At 37.5% G+C, this 27,415-nt stretch overlaps 1 protein-coding gene across 13 annotated transcripts in view; it reads left to right on the top strand.

Moving 5' to 3' along the window:
• The window catches only part of KCNH1 (potassium voltage-gated channel subfamily H member 1), a 180,541-nt gene that overhangs the window by 33,372 nt on the left and 119,754 nt on the right, over positions 1-27,415 (top strand). For all 13 annotated transcript variants that reach the window (XR_007375193.1, XR_007375192.1, XM_048936276.1 and 10 more), the window contains 2 exons: positions 4,373-4,765; positions 16,207-16,636. Coding sequence is in view for 11 of the 13 variants with exons in the window: in XM_048936276.1 (XP_048792233.1) it covers positions 4,373-4,765; positions 16,207-16,636 (823 nt within the window). In the remaining 2 variants the exon portion in view is untranslated. The remainder of the gene's footprint in view (positions 1-4,372; positions 4,766-16,206; positions 16,637-27,415) is intronic.

The following is a 27,415-nucleotide window of genomic DNA, read 5'->3' as shown; positions in this document are numbered from 1 at the left end:
ATTTTGTTTACTAGGGACTTATAACTGCCATTAAAATATACATCAAGTTGAGATTTAGCAACTAGCTCTTGGCTGGAGAGTAATTTGTGTAGGTGCTTAGGAGAACAAAAGGGAGAATGAGAGAGCAAATACGCTGTTGTAAACACAAAAGGGGGGAAATTAAGTCGAAAATGAATGTGGATTTTTCCCAAGTTATTCATTCTTAGAAATAAATCATTTTAAACACTTGCTAATGCACTTTTATTAGTCCTGATTAGTGATATATTCACCATTTTTAAAGAAGTCTAGAATAAATCACTTTTATTCTGTTTAAAACGAAAACAAAATCCAAAACACAGCCTTTTGAAACTCATGGTGAAATTCTTCCTTTCTGCTCTTGAAACAATATTCTTTGGCTTTAAAGAGCGATTAAAACATCATGCATCATTACCACAAATAATAAATGTGGATAATAAGACTGTAGTTGCTGATGAATCAGAAGTAATTGGAATACTTCCAATAATAACTTTCTGAAATAAGTATTTCTTTTACTGAGGTACAATGATGTAAATGGAGAAAAGTCTTTCAAAACCAGAGCTGTTTCAGTTATTTATAAAATGATAGTAAAATGATCAGTGCACATGGGTGAAAGCTTGGCGTGTTGGTTTATGTAGTTGCATGCATTTTCTTCATAATTGCTCTCATATTTATCTTGTGTTTTTTTTTTTTTTTTTTTTTTTTTTTTCTTGAGAAGAAGTATCTTTACAAGCAGTTTGTATCTACGTAGTTTGTGTGGGTGGGTAGTAATACACGTCTGCTTCGGCAAATACTGTGTTTCAGGTTGGCACTGTTCTCCTCGGAGACTGGAGTACAGTAAAAGCACCTTGGTGTAGGGCAGCATGTACTTCTCTTTACATCTTCCTGGCTTTGCTATATAGCATAGAGAGTGGGTTTATAGCTCTCTTCTCCAGACAACCGTGCAGTGGTGTGCGTCTCTGGAAGTATGGTGAGCAAATCACAGAATCACAGAATTGTAGGGGTTGGAAGGGACCTCCAGAGATCATCGAGTCCAACCCCCATAGACCATGCATGACGCTTGGCATGACAGTGGAGAACTCTGGCAATTCTGGCAAGGTATTAGAGTGGTTTTATAAGGTCTGTATGTTAGTGGTGTAGTGAGGGGGAGCCAGGACTGGAATTTGTCACCCTAACCTACCTAAACAGAAGGCTGGAGATATCCCAGGTGTGCTGCAAGTGGTCTTCTCCACCTTGCAAGTGATTGGCATCTCTTTGTCATTCCCTGATGCCCATCTCCTGCTCTCTCCTTGCTCTTTTCTTTTAGATTCGCATGCAAACTTCTGGTGCTCATCCTTCTGTTGGAGACTGGGTGAAACCATGACTCCGTGTTCATTTTAATCAGCTATTGGGAGAGAGTGGAAATTGAAAAGGTTTATTAATAAATCTAACCATTCAGATAGTTTAGATTCTGTTTCCTTTCTAAATAAAAGTGGAAGAAGAGATTGATGCTTTTATTTTTCTGCACTGTAGCCCTTTGGGTTTCAGACAAGCTAGTGGAGAGTGCTTTGTACTTGGTGATGACATTTTAAAACACTAAAGCAGCGAAGTTGTTTGTTTTCTTAATGATTTGAAATGAGAAGTCTGTTTTTCTCTGCATTCAGTTAAGTTTTACATCCATTCAGTTCCACTGGATTTACTGGTATTCTTTGTGATTTACAGCAAAATAACTGACACCATAATTTAGCCTCTTCTTTATTGCCAGAGGCTTTTCTCGCCATGGCTCCCATTATTTAGGTATATGGCAATACATTAGTAGATTTTCCAATAACTTCAGCTTGGAGGATGCAAAATTTCCACAAGTTCTTGGAGGGCAAAGAGACCAGAAGTGTCCAAAATGGAGTGCATTATGCAATTGTCAGGCTAGAATTTAGATATGTAAATTTAATAAACAATCTAAAAATAAAGTGCATTTTTCTGTGTTATACGGTTGAAGTTCCTGTACTGAGCGGAATCGTTATCAAAATGCTTGATGTTTTTCAAATAGTATTTAGGCTAAAAAAAACCAAAGAGTGCTAGGAATTATCTGATGACCAAAGAAGAAATCATGTTTCACCCTCCATATATAAAGGGTGAAAAATATCTTCCCGTGCTAGCTAGATCTTGGCGCTAGGACTAAAATCCAGTTAGCCATCTGCAGAATGTCACTGTATGATGAAAAGTGCTTGGTTTGCTGATTAATTATTTCAGTGAGTGAATATTGGCCAGTGGACCATATTTCAGGCTTGGGATCTGCTGTGAGAGCTGCTGTTTGTGCTAAGCCTTGCTGAAACCAGTAGTGTGCTTTCCAACTGATCCAGGTACAGTTGCAATATTCAAAAGGGAATGCAGGAGGTATTTGCAGTACTGATGTTAGGCCTGAACTTTTGTCAAGAAAAGACCTTCAAACATTTGTAGCTGGGCCTGCAAACAAGCTGTGTAGGAGATGCATGCCATGCATACACATTACCAGGTCAGTACACAACATCTTCCAGTCAGTGCTAGGGACTTCTGGGAACTGTGTTGGCCATTGCCTCCTGTAGAGAAGAGACTTCTTTAGTCTTGTGCTTACTTTAGCTTTGTCACAGCACAAGCCAACAATTTTCATTGTGGCAAAACTGGGTGAATCAGATTTAGGAGTGGCATGGCACTTAATACTTTAAGGGCCTTGTTGGGGTCCTGGTTTGGTCTGCAAGTATCCTACTTTTAGAGGGAAATGTTCTATTCCCCTGCTTGCTGTGATTCTAGAAACTCAGTGAAACAAACTTCATTAGGTTTTCAGTTTTTTCTTATAGTGTTGATGCCCTTGTGCTAACCAGCAGGTCTCCTGAGCAGGTCATGCTATTTCTCTTCTGGAAAACACAATGCGCTTAAGGTCAGCAGGCTTGTTTTTTTGCCTTTCAGCTCTCATAGTCATTTAAACATGTGCAAGGGACTGTGATCTGACAGTGTCTGACCTCTGTGGTGCACAAGAGTAACTGATTATGTGAGGATGTAAGGTTCAGAGCAGCAGGGAACTTGATCTGAGATTGTTTTGTCCAGTTGTTTTCTTTTTGTCTTTTTTTGGATTAATCTATTGAGAAGAAAAACAAAACAAAACAAAAACCCACTAGTTAACAAAGAAGAATAATAAAAAGTACCCAGAAAGCCTGCAGATAAAAATCCATGTCCAAATAATTGATGTTAACAAAGCTGAGATAAGGAGCATGAATGGAAGACATCCTTTCTATTCTAGATATGCTGTCTGATCTTTTCCCAGAGTGGGTAGCCTGTTGCTCTGAACTATGTTGTAAATAAATGTGAAAAAGGAACCATGCTCCGAAATAGAAATAGAAACCATGCTCTCCCAGGTTCTGAGTCTGGCACTAAGAAACACATCTCGCTTGCTCAAGTTTCCACTTCCTTTTTGTTTTTACCCATAATTCATCCTGTATAAATTTTATTTTAAAATATGACTAGTTCGTTTTTTTTTTTTTTTTTTTTTTGAGTCAGGTCACTCACCTTGGTTCCACCCTGATGTAGAACCACAGATATAAACAGGAGTATTCTTGTTAACAGATATGAGGAAATTTAGTTCCTAAGACATTGTCATGATTTTCCATAGGTATTGCATAATGTAAAAGCATGATTGTATTCTTTTTGTACTACTGTGCAGAATGGGAAAGATTTTAATTATGCAGAACACTTGAACATGTGCTCAACCTCAAGTTGCTGACAGATCATCTTTTGCTGTAGTGCTTTTCTGAATTCAGACCTAACTGTATTTGAACCCAACTGTTCACCATCAGATATGGAAGATATTGACCTTTTCTCCCTGAAACGTTAAAGGTTGAAATGAGTTTATTGAAGCTAATAATAATAATTCATGGACTTCAGTCCTGTGCAGCACACAGGAACAGAGACTTTACACATTCATGATTGTCGTACAGGACTTGATTTCAGACACAGTATAGTGAAGAGTAAAGCAAAATAGCATTTAGAAGCAGTGTCCAGGTGCTGGATTGATTGATTTGCAACTGCCTTCCTTCCCATCATTTATAAGTCTGGTCTGTTCAGACTGTGAAAGGTGCATTCTCTTCTCTGCATGTCTTGCAGGCTCAACACATTAGTCGTAGTAAAAAAATAATTAATGACATTGAAAATAAGAAAACTGATCTTTGGTTGCTACTGTGTTTTTTTGTTTAGCAGAATACTTTTTCTGACTTACAATTTGATAATGTTAGAAGAGGTTAGTGGGCATGTCTTTTTATCAACTGAGCTCAAGACTCTATGATGTTAAAATTAATATTAAAAAAAAAAATAATGTTTCTTTTTTCTCCTAAAATCTTTGTCACTATAGGTACTGCAGCTGGGCTCCGAAATTCTCCCACAGTACAAACAAGAAGCACCAAAGACTCCACCACATATAATTTTGCATTATTGTGTTTTCAAGACTACCTGGGACTGGATCATCTTGATTTTAACCTTCTACACGGCTATTTTGGTCCCTTATAATGTCTCCTTTAAAACCAAACAGAACAATGTGGCATGGCTAGTAGTGGACAGCATTGTAGATGTCATTTTTTTGGTAGACATTGTACTTAATTTCCACACCACGTTTGTGGGACCAGCAGGAGAGGTGATCTCTGACCCAAAGCTGATTCGCATGAATTACTTGAAGACCTGGTTTGTGATCGACCTGCTCTCATGCTTGCCATATGATGTGATCAACGCATTTGAGAACGTTGATGAGGTCAGTAATTCCACTTTCACCCCTTAATTATCACTTTGTATTTGGGTGCGGGGAGGGGAGAAGAAATAAATGACTGCTTTTGAATATGTTGGGTTATTGTTCCTGTGTCTCTAGTAGCTGCCCTCAGTGCATGTAGAAGTCTGCTGATGAGCCTTCTCTGGAAGGATCCATCTTTAATTGCACTGCCAGAAGCTGAGGTTTTGGTGTCAGAAATCCATATTTACTTTCTTTTATTGTCGAAGTTCAGGAGGACAAGGCAGAAGCAGACAGCTTTTGTGTAAAGCTCTGAAAGAAACTGCTTAATCTGACTTACAATAAATAGCTTGAAGTTGTGTGTAAGGATGGTTTATTAGGGCAGGATTCTCTTCCTTTCACTGATAACTGAGCAGGGTATGTCTACTAGGGGCAATTCTTCATGTGAACAATTCCCTTTTCTCAGCTGCTTTCATTGTGATGTGGCAGGTGGTGAGTGGCTGAATCTTATCCCACCAGATAGTATTGTATGGATGCCCAGTGATGCATGCACCATTGGCAACAGTTTTAGAGGAAAGTAAAACACTTGAAGATGCTGTTTGATAATTCCATAATTAGAAGAAAAGGCAGGGAGAAATCTAGAAATGTAAGCTCCTCCTTAATTCTTTAATATTTCTTTAGGAACCAGTCACAAGCCAGCAGAAGAACTAACATTCAGGCTACTCTGGTACTGCTTATTTTCCTACTGGCTCAAGCTAACAAGAAAATATTACTCAAATATTAAAAAGTAAAAAAACAAGTTTCATGCCTAACTAGATCAGAGAGTTCATGAATGGTTATCAAAATTTTAAGAACTGGGCTGCAAGAGTCATCTTTAACTATACCTTATAAAATCTATCACAAAATAATTATGTCTGTATTTATCTGTGGCATACATAAGAGTTTCATCTGTGCTTAGTATTTAAAATTTAGTGTGTAATATTTAATTTTTATGAGTTCCTTTGAAATACGTGTTATAAAGGACAAACTAGCTATTAAAAGAAAATTATATCCAATTAAATATCTGGGTAAAATCGTAAAACTGCAATACTTTTGTGAAAATACACTAACTGGCTCATCTAATTTAAAGTATTTTTCCTTTTGAACTTAGGTTTGGTAGGCAAACTATTGGGTATATAAATATTTGATATTTAATTCCCTGGAGAGGTTTTCATTTTATATAGAGCTACAGACGGAAATAACACAAATAAGATGATGCAAAAAGCCTTGTGAGACCTGACCTGAGGTATTTGTTTGTTTAAAATTCCTGTTCAGGGCTTTCATGTGTTAATTTATCATAGCATTGATAAAGCATTGAAAGGAGAGCCCACAAGTATTTCTGTTGTTGAAAGATTTAAAACAAACAAACAAAAAAAACCTTTTCTCATCCTCTGCAAATAGTAACAATCTGCTAATGATTTTTGCTGGAGGAACATTTCATATCTGTAGGCTGGTGAGATGACCCACAGAACATCCCTGGGGGAAATGTCTGTAGCAGAGGCCGTCACAGCCTTGGACTGAGTGCGGACAGACATGCACAGACTCAGGGCAACAATTACTGAGAAGTTGTTACACAAGGTGGGATTTCTCCAGTTTCTTTGTTTGGATGTTGCATTCTAATGATGAGATGATTGGTACTTCAGCTTTCCTGTGTCTCTTCAACAGTATTAATCAGTATAACAGCAGTACTTCTAGTTACTTTAGCCATCATGCCCAAGGAAAAAACTTTCTCTTGATGCTGTCCTGTCAAGACTGTTCATCTGTATTTTCCCTAGTGGGTTCTGACATTTAACTGATATAAATCATTGTAAGGTCACTGGAGAGGAGCGTCTGCTGGTGTAAATTGGTGCTCTTCTGTGAAGGGCTCACAGGCTGGTTTACGGGACCTGAGGGGCTTTGCCAGCAATGTCAGCAGAATAATGCTGTGCACTTCAGGTGGAGATTTGGGACAGTATATGTTAATTGTCATTTCATGAAATGCCTGTGGAGAAAAAGATAACCTTTCATTGAAAGAAAAAAAGTCACATTCAAGGAGTCTTTGAAATATAAAGGTCTTGCTTTGTATATTCTGTATTGTGAAGAGTATTCCCTTGTGGACCAGCTCCCTTTCTTTCAAACGCACTGGTTTAGATTTTACTTGCCTCCCACCCCAGTTCGCACACCATGTTACTTAACTGTTGGATTAAGTCAGCTGCAGGGCTTTGCTGCTCACATTTTAAGTGTCCAGACTGGGTCGATACACGTTTTACTTTGGCTTAGCTGTAACTAATTCCTTGAGAATGGAGACTGTAGGTGGCCATGGCTACTGGGAGGGCTTTTTTGTCCATCTGACAAATACATTAAAAAAAAAAAAAAAGCTGTCAGAGAGAACATGATGTTCAGTGACAGCAGTGGCTGTAAAATGAGATGAAGACTATAAGTTGTTATGTTAATGTTTCTGTGTTTTCCACATGTGATAGTAAAGGGAGACTGAGAGGTTAAAGCTCACTGTTTTTCTGCCTGCTATCATTCTCCAATAAGAGAAACTGAGGACACTGAGGGGACCGTGGAGGAACTAACTTGACAGGTTGACTTGTTTCTAAGAGTGATATAATTGTTGTGAAAGAAACATTTTTTTTGCAGTGTACACAGGGCCTGAAGCTGGTGAAGTTAAAAGCAGTGTAGATAGGGTACTGAGTCTCTTGGCTCTTTGGGTAACTTTGGGACTGTCTCAACACTTGGCCCTCATTACATCAGTAGTGAAGCTGGTTTTGTCTTCAAGATGTTCCAACAATGTAAGATTAATTATAACATATGAAACTAGAACTGATAAATATTTTTGACAAGACATACTCATTTAAAAAGAATTTGGATTGATTTTCTTCCCCATTTTCGAGCAACTTTTTGTTTGCCAACTTACTTCATTATTCTATTATAAAATGGAAAAAATATTATACAATGGGAAAAATACTGTCTAGAAACAAAACTGCGACTTCTGTGTTTTTTAGCCTATTTCAAAATTTCTTGTGTTTATTACGATTTGGAACATTAGTATATTTTTCAATCCACATTTTAAAAAATATAATTGAAATTCTGGTTTCCTCTTTGTACTGTTGAGAATTTTTTTTGTCCATAAAAATACTTTGAATTCATTAACTATTAATCAATACAGCTATTAATAACTAGAATAATACAAGAGGCACTTAAGTATGAATAAATACAATCTACAGATGGAAGAGGGAAAAAAATGAATGTATTTGTCCAAGGCCCTGGAATTAGATATGAGAATATCTGAAATTTCTGATCTCAAGAGTGATGCTGAAGGAGAAAGAGTGCAGCATCTCAGAGATTATAGACGTGAACAGAATGCAAATGAGAAATGAGAATAGATTTAGAGGAATTTCCATTGGTACTGAAGTGAAAGAAAAGGTATAAATATTTCTCCTGATTTTTCTACATGGCAACCTGATCATACTGTTAAGTAGAAATTACTTTCATGACCTGATATAGAACTTAATCTGTTGATTGATGAAGCAGCATAATGCTAGGATTAATCTTAGTACTGTTAAGACAATATGCTGCAGTATGGCCTGAGTCAAAAAGTACACATTGGTCTAAAATTTACACAGCCCTTAACACCTACCATGTTAGTATCTTTTGAATTTGAATAATCACAATACTATTTGTCAGTGATCCTTTATAGTAATTAGTATTATGCCTCAGTTAAGGAAATATCACCAACTTTGAGGGGTAACATTACCTCTTCCTGTTCAGTAAATTTAATAAAAAAGCAGACTTAAAGTAGTTTTTTTCCAAGAACGATGCAATCTAAGACCTTGTATTCCAAAGCAAGTTGAATCATATTTTTGCAGTGTCAGCTCAAGCAATTTTATACTGTGTTTTTTATCCATAATCCCATAAGATATAATTTATGTTGGGAACAGTTTGACTTATTACATGTGACACTGTTGTGAGATTTCATGTTTGGAGTGGAATCCAGTCATGTCAGCGTTGTATAAATCTCTGAAATAGCAGTTCTTACTGTAGGCTCCCTATATATATTTGAGTGGAACACTGTGATCAGTTATTGGCTGATACTGAACTGAGAACCGTATATAATTCTTAGTAGTTGAGATAAATAAATGCATACTGAAAGATCATCAGGAAAGATGTATTCAATATCAATGATCTAGGGTTCACTTAAGTGGATCAATAAGAGAGAAGTTAGCATTTAGACAGAGCACACATATAACTTTCAAAGGACGAAATGTATGATGATTAAAAAAAAAAAAAAGTCCCAGAAAAAAAGCCCACAATACAGAAGTAATCAAAATAAATTAAGCTGTTTAGTGCTAAGGGAGCATGGTGCAACTTGAAAGTACAGTGAGTTGTATGCGGATAAAATGAATGCATTGCTGGTCAGGTTTTTGGCAAATGCAAGGCAGTACTTTTGCAATAGATTAATTTAAATCGTATTAGTGGAATAATCTCTCCTGCTAACACAAATGAGCTATCTAGGAATTACTGAAGTAGCTAAACCAAAAAGCATACAAATTCTCTAGATGTGTTTTACAATAAAGGCAATAAATGTAAATGACCATGGTATTTATAGTTTTATAAAATAAACAGGGGATCATAGATACTTTTATTAGATGAATTGTGCAAACTGGAAAATATACTTTTTAAAGTCTTTTAAATGGCAGACAGCTATATAATTTAATATCCATTTGAAACTTCTTGTAGTTCGTCTCTCTTATTTGGGTCTGTCTAATTAGTTTTGCATGTGAGTCAAGTCTATTGACAAATCTGGTAATGAATGAATGTTTTTATGTGGCTGATTAAAACTACAGCAGTCATAACCAACTTTCTTTATAGCATCTGTAACAAAGCAGCTAAATACCAAAGTAAGATCCAAGCACAGTAGAAACGTTGTTAAACATTTCTTGGATGTGTTGACGGAAGATGGGAAGGGACGAATTCCTTAAAACCCAGCCTCCATACTTCTAATGAAGTGCCTTTTTTGTGCTGCCCTTTTGAGGAGCAGGCTGCTTTCAGAACCCTCTATTTTACGAACTCTGTTGGTGTTGTATGTTGGCACTGCAAAGTTTTTCTGCCATTTAACCATTTAGGATTCTTTCCTGTGCTTAAGCATGCATAAGATGTTCAGCTCATTTAAATTGTGTCTCAGAGGCATCTATGTTATCTGCTAATGGACAGTCCTTCCCAAAAAAGGATACTAAAGAAGGATGTCCTGCCCAGCACCTACTCCGTAGGTTCTGCTTGTGGCTGATAGGATGCCAGTTAGGTATTTTTTCTCACTGCTAGCATTCAGATGAATGTTTTGGTGAAGTCGTGAGAAAGTGAGGATGTGATTGCATTTTAAGGTGCTTTTTCATAGCTTTGAAAAGCATGACATGATTTATCATGCTGTTAAAGAGAGAGTAGTAGTCTACAGAAGCAATTCAATCTGTATAAGGCTAAAAGAATTAAAACACTGAATTACATTTTTAGTGATAATGTATGGTGATAGCCTTTGCCCAAGACGGAGAGCTAATTGAATTTATTAGAATCTGAATTATTTCAAAAAGCTGCTGTTTGAGTTGTACTGCATATAAAGGGAAGCATATTTCAGAGACAGGGATCAGTTACCATGTTATTTTTCCCCAGTTCAGCATACTTGTATTGATCTGAGGCAGAAAATCAGATGAAATGGCAAAGAGTACTTATTTGAATAGCTAAATGGCTGCTGTATAGTCTATTTTATATTAGGGATTGGATTTGAATCTAAGATGGAGTGGTTCTGGATGCCTGTAATACTAAATTTTATTTGGATGTTTGCCCATTCAGAGGAAGTTTAAAAAAACCTTCTGGAACTGGTTGGTTCTTTGAATCAGAAGCCCTGGAAAACAGCTGTCTGTAAGGATGTAAAGGAGCAACAGAAATCATTTTCTAACTTTCTGGTCACTCCTTCCCTCCCCTTACAAGGCGGGACATAACCCGGGTAAATTTTTGATTTGGGAATGTGGAATGGGTAAATAGCAATTGGAAGCTTTATGTTACCTGCATGGTATCTTTATCTCTGGCCTTGATCTTACAGTCAGTGCTTTAAAAAAAGTTTGTTTCCTGCATATGCTGGTTTTCTGAGGGTGCTTATATGTGCAAGGCAAGCTTTATAAATGAAAAACCAGCCTTTTAATCTCTTTTTGCACTCTATGCTCGTATACATGAATTATTGCTGTTTTTCCATGGATTCTAACCAAGCTGGGGGATGTCTGACTAAAATAAGCATTGTGAGTTTAGAGATCTGTGTTCTTCAGTACTTGGAACCACAGCAGCAACCAGAAAGTTTAGATATTGACTTTGACCTGTGTGCATAATGTTATCTCATGCTCAATATGGCAATCTGTAGGAAAGGTCGTGTTTGCAGACCTAATTAAGAAAATTAGAAAAGGCAAAAAAACAAAAATCAAAAGTCCTAATAATGACCTGATGGCAGACAGGGCTGCCATGTTTCTGCCAGACTGCAGTACAGCTGACGAAGGAATCAAATGCCAAGAAGCAACGTATTGCTTTCCATGGCTCTTGTCTCTCTTACACTAGTGATAAAACTGGTTTATCATCTTCCTTTTTTTTTTTTTTTTTTTTTTTTTTTTTGACAAATAATATATTTTTTGTTCTGTTTCATTCTCATTCTTGTAATGGTTAGTTGTTGTTTTCCTGCATCTCCCTTTAATTGAAGTGAAGCCAGAACATCAACTGTTATGTGTAAGAAGAAAGTGCTAGAAATCATAGAGCAAATGTACGTCAGTATTTCTCTTTCTAAAAATAGTTAGTAGTAAATAAACTATATTTCCTTGGAGCCCAGAAAAAAATATCTTAATGCTTAGTTTGTCTGTTTTCATTCTGTACATGTGGAAAGTAAATAACAACATAAAAATTGAATGCTACCATATTGTCATGCAGATTTATTTTTAAAATCCTAGCTTTAAATCAGCTTTAGCAGGTGGGATGAAAGTCATGTTTTACTTCTTTGCTGAAGTTTTTCATCCCATGTCTTGTTACAAAGCAGTAAATTTTGAATTGATTTCACATTTGCTCAGCAAATGAACAGTAACTTGTTTTTATTTGTACGGCACCTGGCACTGTAGTGTCCACTGCTGCTGGTTTAAGGATTGTAGAGACACAAGTAACTAATAAATACTCTGCTACCACCCTTATGTTTTCAAAAAAAAACAAAACACCATCACAAAGTGATTTATCACAATATCTTTTCTCCTTACCTCTCTTCATGTATGTGGAAATAATGGTATAAATCTTCTGTTGTCCGACGCAAAGCTGAAGTCAAAACATCAATATTCTGGATCCTCTGTTTTGAGAGAGGATTCGGCACGTGGCTGAGATACAGCTGTGAGACACTGACTGCAGGTCACGTTCTGCAGAAAAAAAAGGTGATACTGAAGAAAATCTATGTAAAAGTGCACAGTGAGTAGGTGTAATTTGCAACATTATGCATGGAAATTTAGTTTTAGCAGTGTTCCATGGATAAATTTCTGAATGGGTTTAAACCCTGAATGGGATAAACTTCTGATGGATTTTGTTTTCCTGCAGTACTGAAGAATGCTGGTCTTCTGAGATATAGTTCTATTCCTTAAAAATTGCATAGGAGGAGGGAGTGGTGGTTGTTGTGCTTATTATTATAAGGGCTTTTGAAATTTGAGTTTGCTCAATCAGAGAATACTGAGTTATTTCTTCTGGCTCTCAGTGCTTTGACCTTGCCCTTTGGTTTACTACAGATTTTTCAATCTCCATGCATCATCCATCACTAGCAATGAAAATAAAACAGCCAGCGTATTAAATATTTGAAAAAATGTCAGCAACTTGTTGTGGTTTAACCCTTGAAGGCAACTAAATACCACGGTCACTTTGTCACTCTCCCCCAGTGAGATGAGGGAAGAGAATTGGAAGGGCAAAATTTAGAAACTCAGGGGTTGAGATAAAGACCATTTGATAATTAAAAAAATAAAAAATTTAAAAAATTATGCATTATGAGGTGACCAGTGCACAGGCAGTCATGGAGCAATGGCAGCCTTGGAAAATTCCTCCTCATTTGTATAGCTGAGCATAGCATTGTGTGGTATGGAATATCTCTTTGTTTAGCTGGAGCCAGCTGTTCTGGCTGTGTCCCCTCCCAGCTTCTTTTGCACCCCCAGCATCTTTGCTAGTAGGAGAAGCAGGGAAGAGCTTGGTGCTGTGCCAGCCCCGCTCAGCGATAGCTAAAACATATCTGTTGTCAATGCTGTTTTTGTCACAAATCCAAAATGTAGTTAACATTGTACTAAAGAAAGTGAAGTCTATCCCAGCCAAAAACCAGCAGGCAACTACGTGTGGGTATGAGCAGTAATATGTTTAGTTTCATTCAGTTACTTCAAAAAATTTGTTATATAATGGTGTGTGAAATTCATCATTTTATGCTGACAATTTTTCCCTGCAAGAAAAATATATTTAAAAATGTACTGATTTTCTACCAGGGACTTAGAAGAGATTTCTTAGCTTTTACATACTCCCCAGAGGAGGGATCTGTGGAATACAATCAGGTGGAACTCTCTCTGAATAAATCTAGCCTAGATCGAACTTGGTGGGATATTCCTTATTTTGTCATTTCTTGTCTGCATTGTAGATGCCTAAAATTGATCCTTTATAGCAAAGCATTTGGGAAGGGGTTATTGGGCATCTGGGGACCGGTAATACAATTTCTAGTTCTTTATGAACCAAGGTTTTGTCTGGGCGGAAGGAACTCTGAGTGTTTCTGAACCTGCCTCTCAAATGTTGTAGCAGGAGAAAGCTAAGAGGGTGGTACAAGCACCCAGAGGAGTAAATTGAGTTCAAGCTCTTTTTCGTGTGTGACATCACGGAGACATCTGTATGGTAAAAGCATAAAAATAATCTGCTCAGATAAGAGCATTAGAATGGACAGTAATCGAAAAGCACAGTTCTATTTTGGAAAGCAGCCATCTAAAAATGTCAATTTTGAATCCAGCAGATCTATTCCCATGAGTATTAAAATTTTAGTTGCTAAATTTAGTGACAAAAAGTGCTGTTTTAAAGTCTTGGGGAATTATCTGATTTTTTTCTACTTAACAGCCTATGAAATAGACTATTTCATTGTTTGTAACAATTTGAAACTCTGTCACTTAGGAAATGTTAAAAGAATTGTTTAAAAAATCTTTACACATTTCTTCATTTTTGTATTGATTCACTTAGAATAGACAAAACCTTTCTTCTGAGTCTACGTTATTTGAAATGCTTTATGAAATTCCATTTTTGGGAATTACACAAGGAAAGTTCAGATAAGAATACAGTGATCTCCAGATACTCTGTTCTGAAGCTCTGAAGGCTTTTTGCTTTAAACTTTTGTCATCTAATTTCAGATATTGTAGTTTGCGTTCCTATTTTTATATCCAGCTTCTTCAGCTCCTCTTCTGGGTTGTTTTTTTTTCTTTCTTCCCCCCTAGTATTTCTAGTCCTTCTTTTCAGTCTAACTCAATTAAGAATTAATCAAATCCCCAAACATCTAAGTCCTTCCTGAATCATTGCTGAATCACTGTTTTTCTTTGGTAGGACTCATTGACAAGCAGATTTTTTTTTAATCCAGCAATGAACTTCATTTTATAGAACAAATATTGTGTCATTTTCCAGCAAAATTTAAACTGGTTTTTAGAGTGCTGGGATGTAATTTTTTCTTGCCATTGCCATGGACTTAAAAGCACTGTGTGATTAAAGGCTTTATTTTTAGACTAAAACTAAAAGTTGGTCATTACTGGTGAATTCTAGTAATGTAGTATAATGTTGTTTTCCTGTTAAAATTGTGCAGACATTAAGGAAAAATGGACTTTGGTCCTGGGAGAAAAGACTGTAAAATGGTGTGGTAGTACTAGAATGCAGATATTTAGGATGTAGACATGCTCATCACTCAGGGACTTGCACGCCTGCTTTCTAAAATATGGTAATCATAGAATGACTTGGGTTAGAAGAGGCCTTAAAGATCGAATTATTTATTTAGTTTGTTTTTTGTTATGTTTTCTCTTTTCCCTTTTTTCTTTTTCCCTCCATACTTAGCCTTCAGAAGTACCTGCTTTCCCTCCCCTGAAGGGAAATAGATAATGTGTTCTGAGGTAACAAATTATATCTATCTCTGAAAATGAGCCAATGTAATCATGACAAATTCATGAAATAAAGAGGAAATACATTGCTGCAGTCCTGGGGAACATGAGTCAATATGCTTTAAGTAATTATTTAATAAAACATCTCTTCTAGTGCATTGAACCAGCCTTAGATACTGAAGCAGTTGTATTTATGTGGGAATAAACAAACTTCCAGTAAAAGCTGGGGACCAGAAGTATGCAATTATACATTTCCAGAAATACTCATTAAACCTGTCTATTTAAATTTTAATCAGAGTTCTCTGTATGAAAGCCATCATGATAAGGAGGAATAGGGGAGAAAGAAAAAAAAAAAAGCAAAGCTTTTCTATGAAAGACTGTTCAGCTCTTCTAGTTTTCCAAATGGCTTTGAATTTCTGTTTTTATTTATCTACTTTTACTTGGGAATGGAAATCAGTCTAAGAGTTAACGTAAAATCCTACATGCTATCTTAATTCTGTTTTATGGGAGCTGTAGTGGTATTAGCACAGAAATACTACAGTGATAGCAGAGCTGTCAAAAAAATGATGTGGGGATTAGACAGTGAGATATTTGAAGTACTTAATCTTTGTGCGGTCCATCTGAGATAGAAAGACCGATAGTCTTTACTTTCACACATTGAAAGTAAACACAGGAAGCATGTTTGCACTGAAAAAATACAAATCGCCTGGTACTTCCAGTATTTTTTAGACCACCTTTATTTATCTTCCTCCTATGTCTGACCTAAATACTGCAGACTGTGTTATATTTGAGAAAATAGAGCACGTGTTGCCCAGTATTGTACTGATGAGAAAGTCAGAAATAGCTATGAGAGGTTCATGACTCCAATTGCTGGAATTAATTCAGTGGGTGTCTTACTATGTTCCTCTCAAATATTAGATTTGTATAATTTAATGGTCAGTGATTTTTGTATGTATTTTCAGCCAGCCTAATGTAGCATGAGCATACTCAGGGGCAGTTTACCTGCACAACTGAGCACGCCTATCATTTGAAGCCTTTACACAGATATTTGTTGACCTATCGAAAACACCCAAAAGTGAAATTCAGAGGCCTGCAAAATGTTAGTGCATAAAGATAAGGCATGTGTCCATCCCTGAAAAGAATCATTATATAGTTCATGTTTCACAGTCTTTTTTTTTTTTTTTTAATGAACACTTAATTCTGATATATCATCTCGTGTCTTTACAAATGTCAGTTACAAATGCTGCTTCAGTCTTTGATTCTAATGCTCGCTGTTCTTCATCCTTCTAGGGCATCAGTAGCCTCTTCAGTTCACTTAAAGTGGTCAGACTACTTCGCCTGGGTCGTGTCGCTCGGAAATTGGATCACTACATAGAATACGGAGCAGCAGTCTTGGTTCTGCTGGTGTGTGTGTTTGGTCTCGCAGCACACTGGTTGGCCTGCATTTGGTACAGCATAGGAGACTATGAAGTCATTGACGAGGATACAAACACGATCCGAACCGAGAGCTGGCTCTATCAGCTGGGAATGTCAATAGGAACACCTTACCGTTTTAACACATCTGGCTTTGGAAAATGGGAAGGTGGGCCAAGCAAGGATTCTGTCTACATATCCTCATTGTATTTTACAATGACCAGCCTCACCAGTGTTGGATTTGGAAACATTGCACCGACTACAGATGGGGAGAAGATCTTTGCTGTTGCGATGATGATGATTGGCTGTAAGTATTAGAGATTCTGTCTCTCACACAGTGTTGGATAGCTGTGTACCGTGAATACTGAGTGATGTATGAACATCTAGAATAATGCCAAACGTTATTATACATTTTAAAAGCAAAATATCTTTGGTGACAATACAGTTATTCACACTTAGTTTTAAAATCACAGATGGAGATATTGCTTTGACTAGCAAAAATTCAGTCATTTTGGATGTGATACTCTATTAATATCCTTTCAGTATCTCATGTAAGTAAACAACAAAATGTCTAAAGCCTGAGGTATTAAAAATTAAATTACCAGAGTGAGCATAGACAACCCTTGTGCTTAGATTTGGTATGTGGCAAAATCTTGGCATGTGTACATTGGACAAGTAGGTGAGAGGGTAGGGAGAAGCCTAGGAGCATCTTCACAGGAAAGAGGCAACAGTAGCTTTCTAGAGGCTATGAACTCCACTGAGGGCTGAGCATACATTCAGATCCTGAAGCAAATACAGTCCCACTGCCCTTGGACACCCCTTCTGGCTTATATTTCCTTGTCGCAATGCATTCGTGTTTGCCAAGCTGTCCAGTTTTCGGTCCATGCAAAATGCCTGGAGACTTACTTGCAGTTATGTGCCATACTGTGTCTGCTCTTTAACTTGATTGTGCTTTCCTACATGAGGGAATCAAAATAAGGGGAAAAAAAAACAAAGACTTAATACATGGAAGAGCGTATCATTGTTATGAAGAAAGAGAGAAGCTTATGTACGATAATAATATATTTAGGGGAGGAAAAAAAAGCCCTTGCTAAGCAGAAAGTTAAGCCTAATATATAAAGAAACTCAATTAGCACCAACATTGCACTATAGTAATCTGCAGCTTTGATTCTGATATGTTGTTTTACAGCAGAAATGAAATCCTATATTGAAATTACGCATGCGGAGGTAAGCAGGCTTAACGTTGAGAGTAGGAAGACAAGCATCATTGATTGAATAGGGATTGGGATTTTTTAGCTGTAAAAATTGTTAGTTTTATTCTCATAGATTTTTTCGCTTCTAAAAGTCTCATCATCTTATTAAAACACACTGGTAGTAGAAGTGGAATTTATGAAAAGCTTGGAGACAATTACAGATTTTCCTCAGGACAATGTGCATGAGACAGTGTGGTGGTGTAGTGCAGAACAGGCTTCCAAACATAGCTCCTGATGAAGATACCTGCTTAATAGGAAATATCACAGAATCACAGAATTGTAGGGGTTGGAAGGGACCTCCAGAGATCATCGAGTCCAACCCCGATATATCCTGACCTTTGGCTTATTGTTCATTAAGTGTTACACTCGTGATACTGTCTAGACACAAATAGCCAGTACCATTATTATTATTCAGTGCTGTGAGTACTCAATGAACATAACCTTTATGAAATCAAGAATGTGTGTGGGGATATTTTGGAGTTATCCCTGCTCCAAACACTTCATTTGAAAGTGTGATTGGAAAGAAATGGAATTTCTACATGGTGAGAACTGATAGGTATCTGCTTTGAATTGTGAAATGAATTTTCATTTCAGCAAGTTTTTAAAAGATAGTGGTCTGGTAATCTTAAATCTCATGAATACAGTCACATTTGACAGAAACAGATTTTTTTAAAAAATATTTCATTGGACTTCTGAACCTTAAATAGCCACCCTGATAAATATTGGTGTATCTGAACATCTCTGTCCTATGAACAGCTACTTGAAAAGCATTTGGACTGTTCATAATATGTGTTTGCAGGAATAACAGTTAAGTGATCCAATCTTTTGGTTTACCTCTCTGGATCTTATAGGGTTTTATTGCTTTTAGCAGCCATGATGTTTTGAGCTGTGATCATTCCTGAGGATGAGAGGAACTAAACAGCTTTGTTTAGCTTGCTACTGTTTGGAGTCTAACTGTTCATACAGTTTCTTCCACTATAAAATGCTGTGTTAAAATAACAATGTTTTGCCTGTAGAATTAAGTTCTCAAAGACTGATGTGAGCTTGAACTAGGAGTTTTGTAAGAATTTTGTCTGATCTGTTAGGAACCTAAAAGATACAGGGCAAATGTATTGGGGGATAAATTTGGATGAGGGATAAGGAGTCTTATGGCTGGAGCTTTTCTGTGTCACTCAGGAAAATCTAAATTTGTTGCTGACCAAGTAGCGTGTTTGTTATGGGCTGAGGTATTCACATCACAGTTGGCTATGTTTTCCTGTTTTGCTTGTCATTTTATGCATATCTAGACACAAAGATTTGCATCTGTCAAATGCCAGTGCATCAGAAATAAGCACTGCTAATCAATTATGCCAAGGTGTTACTGCCCATTAGTGAAAATAAAAGGTATATGATTTCTTTCTTACATTTTGCCATTAATAGTCCAATTAATTTAGATGCAGATCTCAAAACCATGAAATGTTACATATTTTATGGTATCCTTGTGCTACTCATATCTGCACGTGCTGGAAAACAAGTCCTTTGCAGGTAAACTTAATAATAATTTAAAGCTAAGTTGACGAGCAGCTAAAATATATGTTATTTTCTTTATTTTTATCATTGCTTATGCAATTGATTTTATTTTTGGGGTGAAAAACGATGACAACAAACACTTTGATAAACTTCCTATGCAAGTTGTTTTATCACACGCTTTCTGACACTAGGAAAATAGGTTTAAAAAGGTCAGGCAACTGTGTTGTGGTAATCTTCCTGATGATAAAGATCTTTGCTTGTGCTGGGGGGGGACTAAAAGGACAGAAACCTTGAAAACCATTAGATTATTCCACAGACATCTGTAAATTAAATGTTTACTGGAGATATGATCTTTGATTTAGACCCTGTGATTTGCTGAATATCTTTAAATGATGAACATAAAAGCTGAAGTGTGCTTGCTGCACTGCTCAAACCTATGGCCTGTAGTGGAAGAGGAGAAATCCATTTTCGTTAACAAATAAGCACAGAAGAGTAGAATTGCGCTGAAAATCCTCTTTTCCACTGTTGTAATAATTCACTGGAGTAGTACACAGTGATGCTCAAAACCGTGCTCTGATTGTGTATGAAGGCGGCAGTTCATATCTCATCTTTCAGTAGCACAGGGAATTCCATTTTCTTTCCATGATCCTAACAGTTTGACTGACTGAAGCTCCAGTTGAAGATAAGTGGAATTTGCAGAGCCCAACTTCAAATTTATTACTCGATTAGCTTCTCCCCTGCTAGAAGGTGTCCATAAGAACTGTGTGAATTTATCTTGTTTATGGAATGACTGGGTGTAGGCAAATGTACATACCTGTGTATTTAAACAGTCCATTGAAATACTGCTAGATATTTCACAAATTTTGTGTAAGAAATGGAAATAACAGTGGTTCTTTTCCTTTAAGGATGTTATCTTTTTTAGTTGAGTACAGAAATATACTAAAAAAATCATTACTGAGATCCCTGAACTGTCACTATAGTGTCATGAGAAAAAGGTTATTTGGGGACAAATATATATAACAACCAGCATTAATAATTCAACTTAATTCCAGCAAAGTTTTACTTTAAATAAACTGGAAGTATTTAATAGAGTAATTTTTTCCCCTTGGGCCAATTAACCTCTCAACTGTGAATAAATAGTAGAGCTTCCATTAGTTTGAACAGGAAAAAAATTTAGCTGATTAGAAAGAAAATGATGAAATTTCCTTCTATTTGTGGCTTTTATCCTGTGCCTTTTCAGAGTAGTAACATGCATTGTGTTAGCCAGCTCACAGTGTTAAACAGTGCCATGGCTGGCCAAGCCCATGCTCACAGTTACATTGGTAGAGATGGCCTATGACTCCTGTGAAGCCGATCCTGAGGCAGAAATACATTTGTGTGCTGTTATCTCCTGGTAAACTTATTGACCACTGATAATAGCACTTTGCTACAGTGCCAGATAGCTGTTCAAAGAAGTATCTTAGTTCCATTTTCCTTTTTATTCAGTATTTTGTTTTGTCTACTGTAGCAGGAATGCTAAGTCATGTCTTGAAGCAGTGATTGAGCACCTGGTAGGAAGGCAGGACCAACCCAGGGGAACTCAGGTGCATGCAATGTACCCGAGTGATTGCACCTGATGGAGCCAGGATCCACCCCTTCCCAGACCTGATGTAAGGGTTGGCAGGGGAGGTGAGGGTATCTTGCTGGAGATCCCAGCATACCTGAGGCCTTCTAAGGGTAAGCAGATTTTTTTCATTTTCCCTTTGTTTTGGTGTCCATGGCTGCTGCATCTGAGCATATCCTCACTTGCTGCAGCCTATTGTTGCTGTGCTTTCCATCGTGTTATAGCATTACATTAACTAAAAAGATCCATGTACTGTTCAATTAGCTTCGCTAATGTATCTCTATCTTGGACTAGTGGGAATCATGACTGAGTGAGCACAAGTGGAGGCCTGATAAAAAGTTTAAGATATGTGATTTTGTGGAAGGAAGGGTGGGTATGTCTTGTTAGTGATGAATGGAAACTGGCTGATTGAGATGAAACGGCTGCATGTGGGCATGGAGCCTGTGGGGCAGTTTATATGTTTGCTTTTATATGAAAGCAAAGCATAAGGCACACTGTGTGCCTCATGTCTTAGAAGCCACCTCCCATGGGGATGTACTCTTTTGTTCTCAAATGCAGTGTCTCTGTGTGCTATCCTACTGACCTTGTGGTGGCTATGATTTTTGGGGAGGCAGTGTTTTATTGTTGTTTGTTCCGACATGGGTAGGTGCAGATGCTGGTTGGAGTTGTGAGGGAGTACAGTGTGCTCATCACTTAGCGCTCGGGATGTGTGTTCCATTGGTCAGCCCCACTGAAGGGAGACACGGGTAGGTGAAAAATGCTCTCCACTCTTAACCCCAAATAATGCATATCTACTTGGGAAAAACATTATTTTAAGATAGAGGTGAAGTACCCTGTGGCTGCTCTTAAGCATTTCTATTCACTGCATCTAATAAGATACGCGTATTTCTATGTAGCTGTTTTTCTTGTACGTATGGTGAATTACAGCTTTGTAAAAAAGGCTCTGTCTTCACATCTGTCAGTGAACTGACCTGTGTGTTTCAGCCTCTGTTCATTCAGAGAGTGTGTGTATATGTATACATATATCTGTATCTGTCTATGAAAATATGAGTGCTGCTAGTGAAAGTAAAAGCTATTAGCTCCTCAGCTTCATTGCAAATGAATATAAACACATTTGCTTATCCTTTTTCAAGATGGGTACTAAATAGCTAATTAATAGGGAATGTGTCTACAGACAGATCTTTATGAGAGGCTGATGGATACGTAAAAACAGGTTTTAAGCCACCTTTTGCAGATGAGGGGAAGACGTATTTTTCATTTTTAATACTTGAGGAAAAAGAAAGCTAATGCGATTTTTAGCTTCTCCCCTGTGGAGATGTGTGCCTCAGAATAACAGCTCTCACATATTTTGTTCAGTGAAGCTGTCAGATTGGGTTGCGTAGTGTTTATTTTTCCTAAGAAATAGCAAAAAACTGAAGACTTTCATTTGCAGTTTTCGTATCTGGGCACTGTGTCAGCAATCTCCTTGCTCTGCAGGTGGAATAGGGATAAACAGATCTAAAAATGTTTTGCATTTTCCACCTATAACATAATATTAATGAATGCTTGCCTATCTGGACTTTGAGCAACTGAGCAAAATCTATCATACTTGCTTTGGGAGACCCTACAAGATCTCAAGCTTTTAGTACTGTTTCAAGGTAAATTCTTACGGTTATCCAGGAACTTCCTGGAACAACAAAGCTTAACTCATCTGAAGGAAAAAGTTCACTAAGTGATAAATTAGATCATACTTTTCACTGTGAGCACTATAATTAGTCCAGGTAGGCAGAGCAAAGATGGAAAAAAAAGAGAAGCAGGAGTTAAAAGGTCAGAGTCAAGCATGTGCATGCTTACATACTGCAAGAAATTTTCAGCCACTGAGTTTGTTAATCAAAACAGACCAGGTACCAAAAAATACTTGTCTTCACTGATATTGTGCAGTGCTAGCTGCCCTGCTGCACTTCACTGGTTCTCTCTGATTAAGGTGGATATGCATCCTAGGTCTATGAAGGAGCTGTCTTAGCTTTGTTCAAAAGTCTCTGAATGACTTCTTTCTTGTTACACACATGACAAAAAAGGAATGAGGATAATGCTAAGTATATTTGAAAGCACAATTTAGATAGTTTTATTTGCAGTGGTCTGCCCTACAAATGCAAACGTCCCCCTGAACTGTAAGGAAATGGTGGCAGTTGGTATCCTGACACAGGTCAGTATTGCTACTTCACAGCCTCACAAGAGGAGTGAGGATCTCTCAGCTTCACATAGGAGATTTGATAACTCCCAGCAGGGTAAGAGGCATTCAGAGACACTCATGAATGAGTATAGCCATAAACTGATGAAAACTAGGCAATTGGCATCAAAATATTTGAACAAGATACAGATGTACTGTAGCATCCTTTGTGGTGGGGGTACTGAGGCATGCGTTCCCCTTGTAGTGCAGTTCCTCAGTGGTTAGAGCAAATGGCTGTGGCTAAGCTGTGTGTACTTACTAACAGCTTATCTAATTGTAAAAGAAGCATGTGTAGTGCATATGCTGAACAATTCTTAGGACTTCACTGCTTGTGCTACCCCCCAGTAGTGATATTACTTCAAAACTAGATGTGAAACCAGATCCTCAAAACCGTTAACTCCAACTCTTGATCTGTACTATCATCCAGAACAGGGAAGAGGCAAATTGTGCTGGGAGAGCTCTAGCAAAAAATAGCAGAAAACACTAGTACCTTTGTAGGGATGGGATGCAGGGGGCATGTTGATGTTGGTTTTGCTGGTGGTCAGTGGCCTGAAGCTGAGGGCTAGCCTTGTGCCAGGTGCTGGCTAGGTCTGCTATGATTGTCATCCACAGGCTGAGCACAAGGGCCTGTGAGACTTCCAGCCCAAAACATCTCCTGTATGCATGCTTATTGCAAGTGTGTTTGTTTTTTATTTATTTGAGCTCGTATTAGAAGAGAAAAAGAAACTCTGCCCTTGGAAAATGATTTCCTCAGCATTATCCCTGTCAGTGTGACAGAGATCTTTTAGGTACCGCAGAATTCTCGCTAGCCACTGAGGTCGTGGTTGGGATGCTTTCTGTATGACTGATAGCTTTGAATTGCTTTTCATTGTTGTTTATCTTAGCCACAAGCAACACCACTCATGTTAGTAATTCTTAACTTAAAAAAAGCTTTTTTTAATAAGTGGAGGCAGTCTTTCCATGTTTATTTCCTCACTTCTCTCATCTGTGCTTTATTGGTTTTATGTTGAAGCTGCTCATGATAGTTGAAGAGCTGATGTGCTATTGGTATTAATTGCTAAGCAACTGTTTGGGATTTCTGAACGTTATTTTCCTTGGATGCTTTCTCCATTAGAAAGAACCACCAGATGTGTCATGGGTATGCTTCTCAGCTACACTGAGTTTTAGCAAAAAGCCAGGAGAAAGTCTGGAGAGAGGTTCTCTGAAGGAGGGTTTGGCTGCCAGATCGTAATTTTGGCCCGGTTATCTCCAAATGTGAAAATACCTCATTTATTCCTGTTAAATCTAAAGAAATTTAAAATACAAAAAAAAACACCAAACCAAAAACTAAAAGACAAATGAAAAGCTCCAGAACCCCAAAGTCATTGTGATAACAGGGAAGTGGACAGACAACATTGCTGTAGGCTTCTTGGTTGTTTAAGCAATCCGGCAGGCAGTTGATTCCTGGGGGATGCAGTTTTCAGTGACGTGAACTGGGATCTCTCAGCAGCAAGCACAGGACTGCACCAGCTCGTGGTAGTGTTTGCAAAACTGCTGATGAGCTGAAGCATCTGGGTGCCTGGCCTGCACACTTATGTCATTGATATTCAGTATGTACAGGGCGTGCTGGAGGGGTGCAGTCAGTGCTGACAGACTTCACAACATAGCAAGCTCCAAAGCCAGAACTGTAGCTCACAGAAACTGCCTCCTCTTAGGAAAAGGGCATCAGAGGCCTTGCAGATTTTTAAAGGGTTGCTATAGTGAAACATAAAACACTGGTGGCAAAGCTGGTGAAAGGGCAGACTCTAGGTGACACCTATGAAAATAGCTCACTCCTACCAAATTTGTTGTCTCCAGGCTAAGAAAGACTTGCAGACTTTTTCAGGTTTACACCACCAGTGTTAATCCTGTAATAAATCTGTCTGTGCTAACGGCCATAGCTATATGGCCAGTGCCCCATTTAAATGGGGTTAGTCATCTCCTCACCACAATGTGCTTCAAAACAATATTTACAGAAGAAATAAAATGTTTTTTGTGAGTATATTAATTTGATTGTACTTCATTTCCTGATCTGCTCTTGGGAAATATAAGCTAACTCTGTGTGAGATGTTATTTTGTACTATGCAAAATGGAGTAAGCAATGCTCTCTTTGTTGTTATTTAAAGTGTAGATGATCAGATTAAAGCTAGATGAAATTCCTGCTGTCAAATTCCCTGCAGAAGGCAATTTGCAAATGGCAAGAGTAAATTTGCCATGTAATTTTGGTTGTGGAAAAAAGAAAAAGAACAAAAAAAATTCCGGAGCTGTATCTTGATGAATCGTGCCATGATGTGTCATTTTTGCATTACTGACTAAAAATTTCAGGCTGTGCTTCAGCCTAATGGTTCTAGGGAGTGTCTCCACCTCTGAATATAGTAGAATTTAATTGCTAGAATAATCTCAGGAAATTTGACTCCAAGTCACTGTCAGAATCATGCAAATCTGATCAGGATTTTTGTGAAAAAAAAAAAAAAATAAAAATCACATTCTCACAGTCTTTTGTCTCTTGCAGAGTTTGATCTTGATCTCTGAAACACTGGAAATTTTTGAAATGTAAATGGAGGGAAAAAAAGTTCAGTTGGACAGGAAGGAAGATGAAAGCTGTGAAGTGTTAATTGTTCATTTGTTTTTGTTTTTGTTTTTTTGAAGTTGTGGATGAGAGCTCAGACTACAGAAATGTGATAGATAATTGCTTTTTCTCTGTCACACAGTTTCTGAATTTTTACCTTGAGTGACTTAATTGTGATGAGGAGGATAAGGAAAACAAATAAGTGTCCCTGCTGTGGGTGCCTTTTTCACCTGACGTCTTTAATATCACATGCTGCAGTAATCTCATTAGTGCAGTGTTTTGCTTTTTTTAGGCCATTTCTAAAATTGTTTCCTCTCAGTAGATTTTAAACACTGAAATTTGGTGGCTTTTTCAAACTTCTATCAGCATGTGCAGCCAATTTGTTTTATGATTTTGGGTTCTGAAGAAACATCATTAACTCAATGTGATGTTTAAGAGGGAAGTACCTGGTGTGTCCAGAACATGGACTGAAAGTACAGAAGAGGAAAAGGAAGCAGGAATGCTTCAGGCAGTTAGTTGGAGGATAACAAACAAGATGAATATTTTGCCTCCTCAGGGGGGGAAAAAAACCCAAAAACTTCAAGAGTTGTTGTGCACAAAAGGTGTGACAGGTTTTTCTTTCTCTCTGCAGTCTTAAGAGATTTTTCCCTAGCAGCAGTGCTATTTCTGAAAGACAGAAACCCTGGACAAGGATTTAGTTTTATGTAACAGTATTCTGTATTTCAAAATCTGTTTCTGTCTAAGAAGAATCCAATTAGGCACGGAGAAAAAATAGCAAAATAGCACACTTGGTCATATGAGTCATTTTGCCACTCGTCATCTAATATGAGATATTAAGGAAGATCTGAAGCATCTTCTAAGCACCTCTCACCTCTACCTCATCTTCAAAAAGGAGGTAGTTATTATGCTAATTGCTACTGGACTCAAAGACTTGCTGTAGGTTACAAAATGTTGGAGTAGAAATATCTTGCCATTGCTGTAACATCAGTGGCTTATGGATGTCCCTGACCACTCAGATGAGCTATCCTAAGAATGAATAAGGATTAGTTGTGCTTACCAGATCAGTGAGTTTGAATGTGTTCGGCTGTTTCTATATTTTAAAATAAGATTTTTTTCATTTTATAGAAATAAGTAATGTTCTAAAGGATGTAATTACTACTGTTTATTTTTTGAGGCAGAGAACTCTGAAATAGTAGGTCTGTATGTGAATTGCTATCTGAATATATATCCTATCACAGCAGCACCCTGATGAAAGAAATTTTGATCTCCTGAGAAAGCAGGGAGTATATGTGAAAATGTCAATACCTTTTATCCACAATGCAGTAACTCTTGCTGCAGTTGGTGTGAAAAATGCACAACGTAACTTACTAACAGCTCCCCTTGCCTTGGAGGAAATTAGAAAATTTATTCTTCTAACTGAAGGATTTTGACAGCTTATAGGGTCTAAAATCCTCAGTGCCATATTCTTTACTTTAAGGTGCCTTACGGTAAAGAATGAAATACTTTATGTGTTAAAGCCTGACGTTTTATTCATATCAACATGAATTAGAAATGCTTTTTTTTTCTTCTACTTTAAAATCAAGCCAGTAACTGCCATGGATGTTGTGGAAGTAAATTCTTCTCGTTAGGTAACCTTGCCCTTTCCTGCCACTGGCTTGAGAACAAAAATGTGTGGCTTGATAAGTGCAGGTGAGTGGAGTGATTGATGGTCATGGTTGAGTAAATCTTCAATGGGAATGGAAACAGTCTGAGCGATTTTCACTTTAAAAAAAAAAAATAAAAAATGAGGGAGCTGGAGGTTAGTAACATCTCCCAAGTGTTCAAAGGCCAAATTTGAGGAGAGAGAATTGGGCTTAAAAGAAGAACTACTTTGTGATGGAGCTCGAATGAGTTTTTTGTGAGGTTGTTGTTTTCATTGAGCTTTT

Source organism: Lagopus muta, chromosome 2, assembly GCF_023343835.1.
Source record: "Lagopus muta isolate bLagMut1 chromosome 2, bLagMut1 primary, whole genome shotgun sequence".
In the NCBI taxonomy this organism is placed as follows: domain Eukaryota; kingdom Metazoa; phylum Chordata; class Aves; order Galliformes; family Phasianidae; genus Lagopus; species Lagopus muta.
The sequence above is the reverse complement of the archived record's forward strand: the minus strand, read 5'-3'. Positions and strand labels throughout refer to the sequence as shown.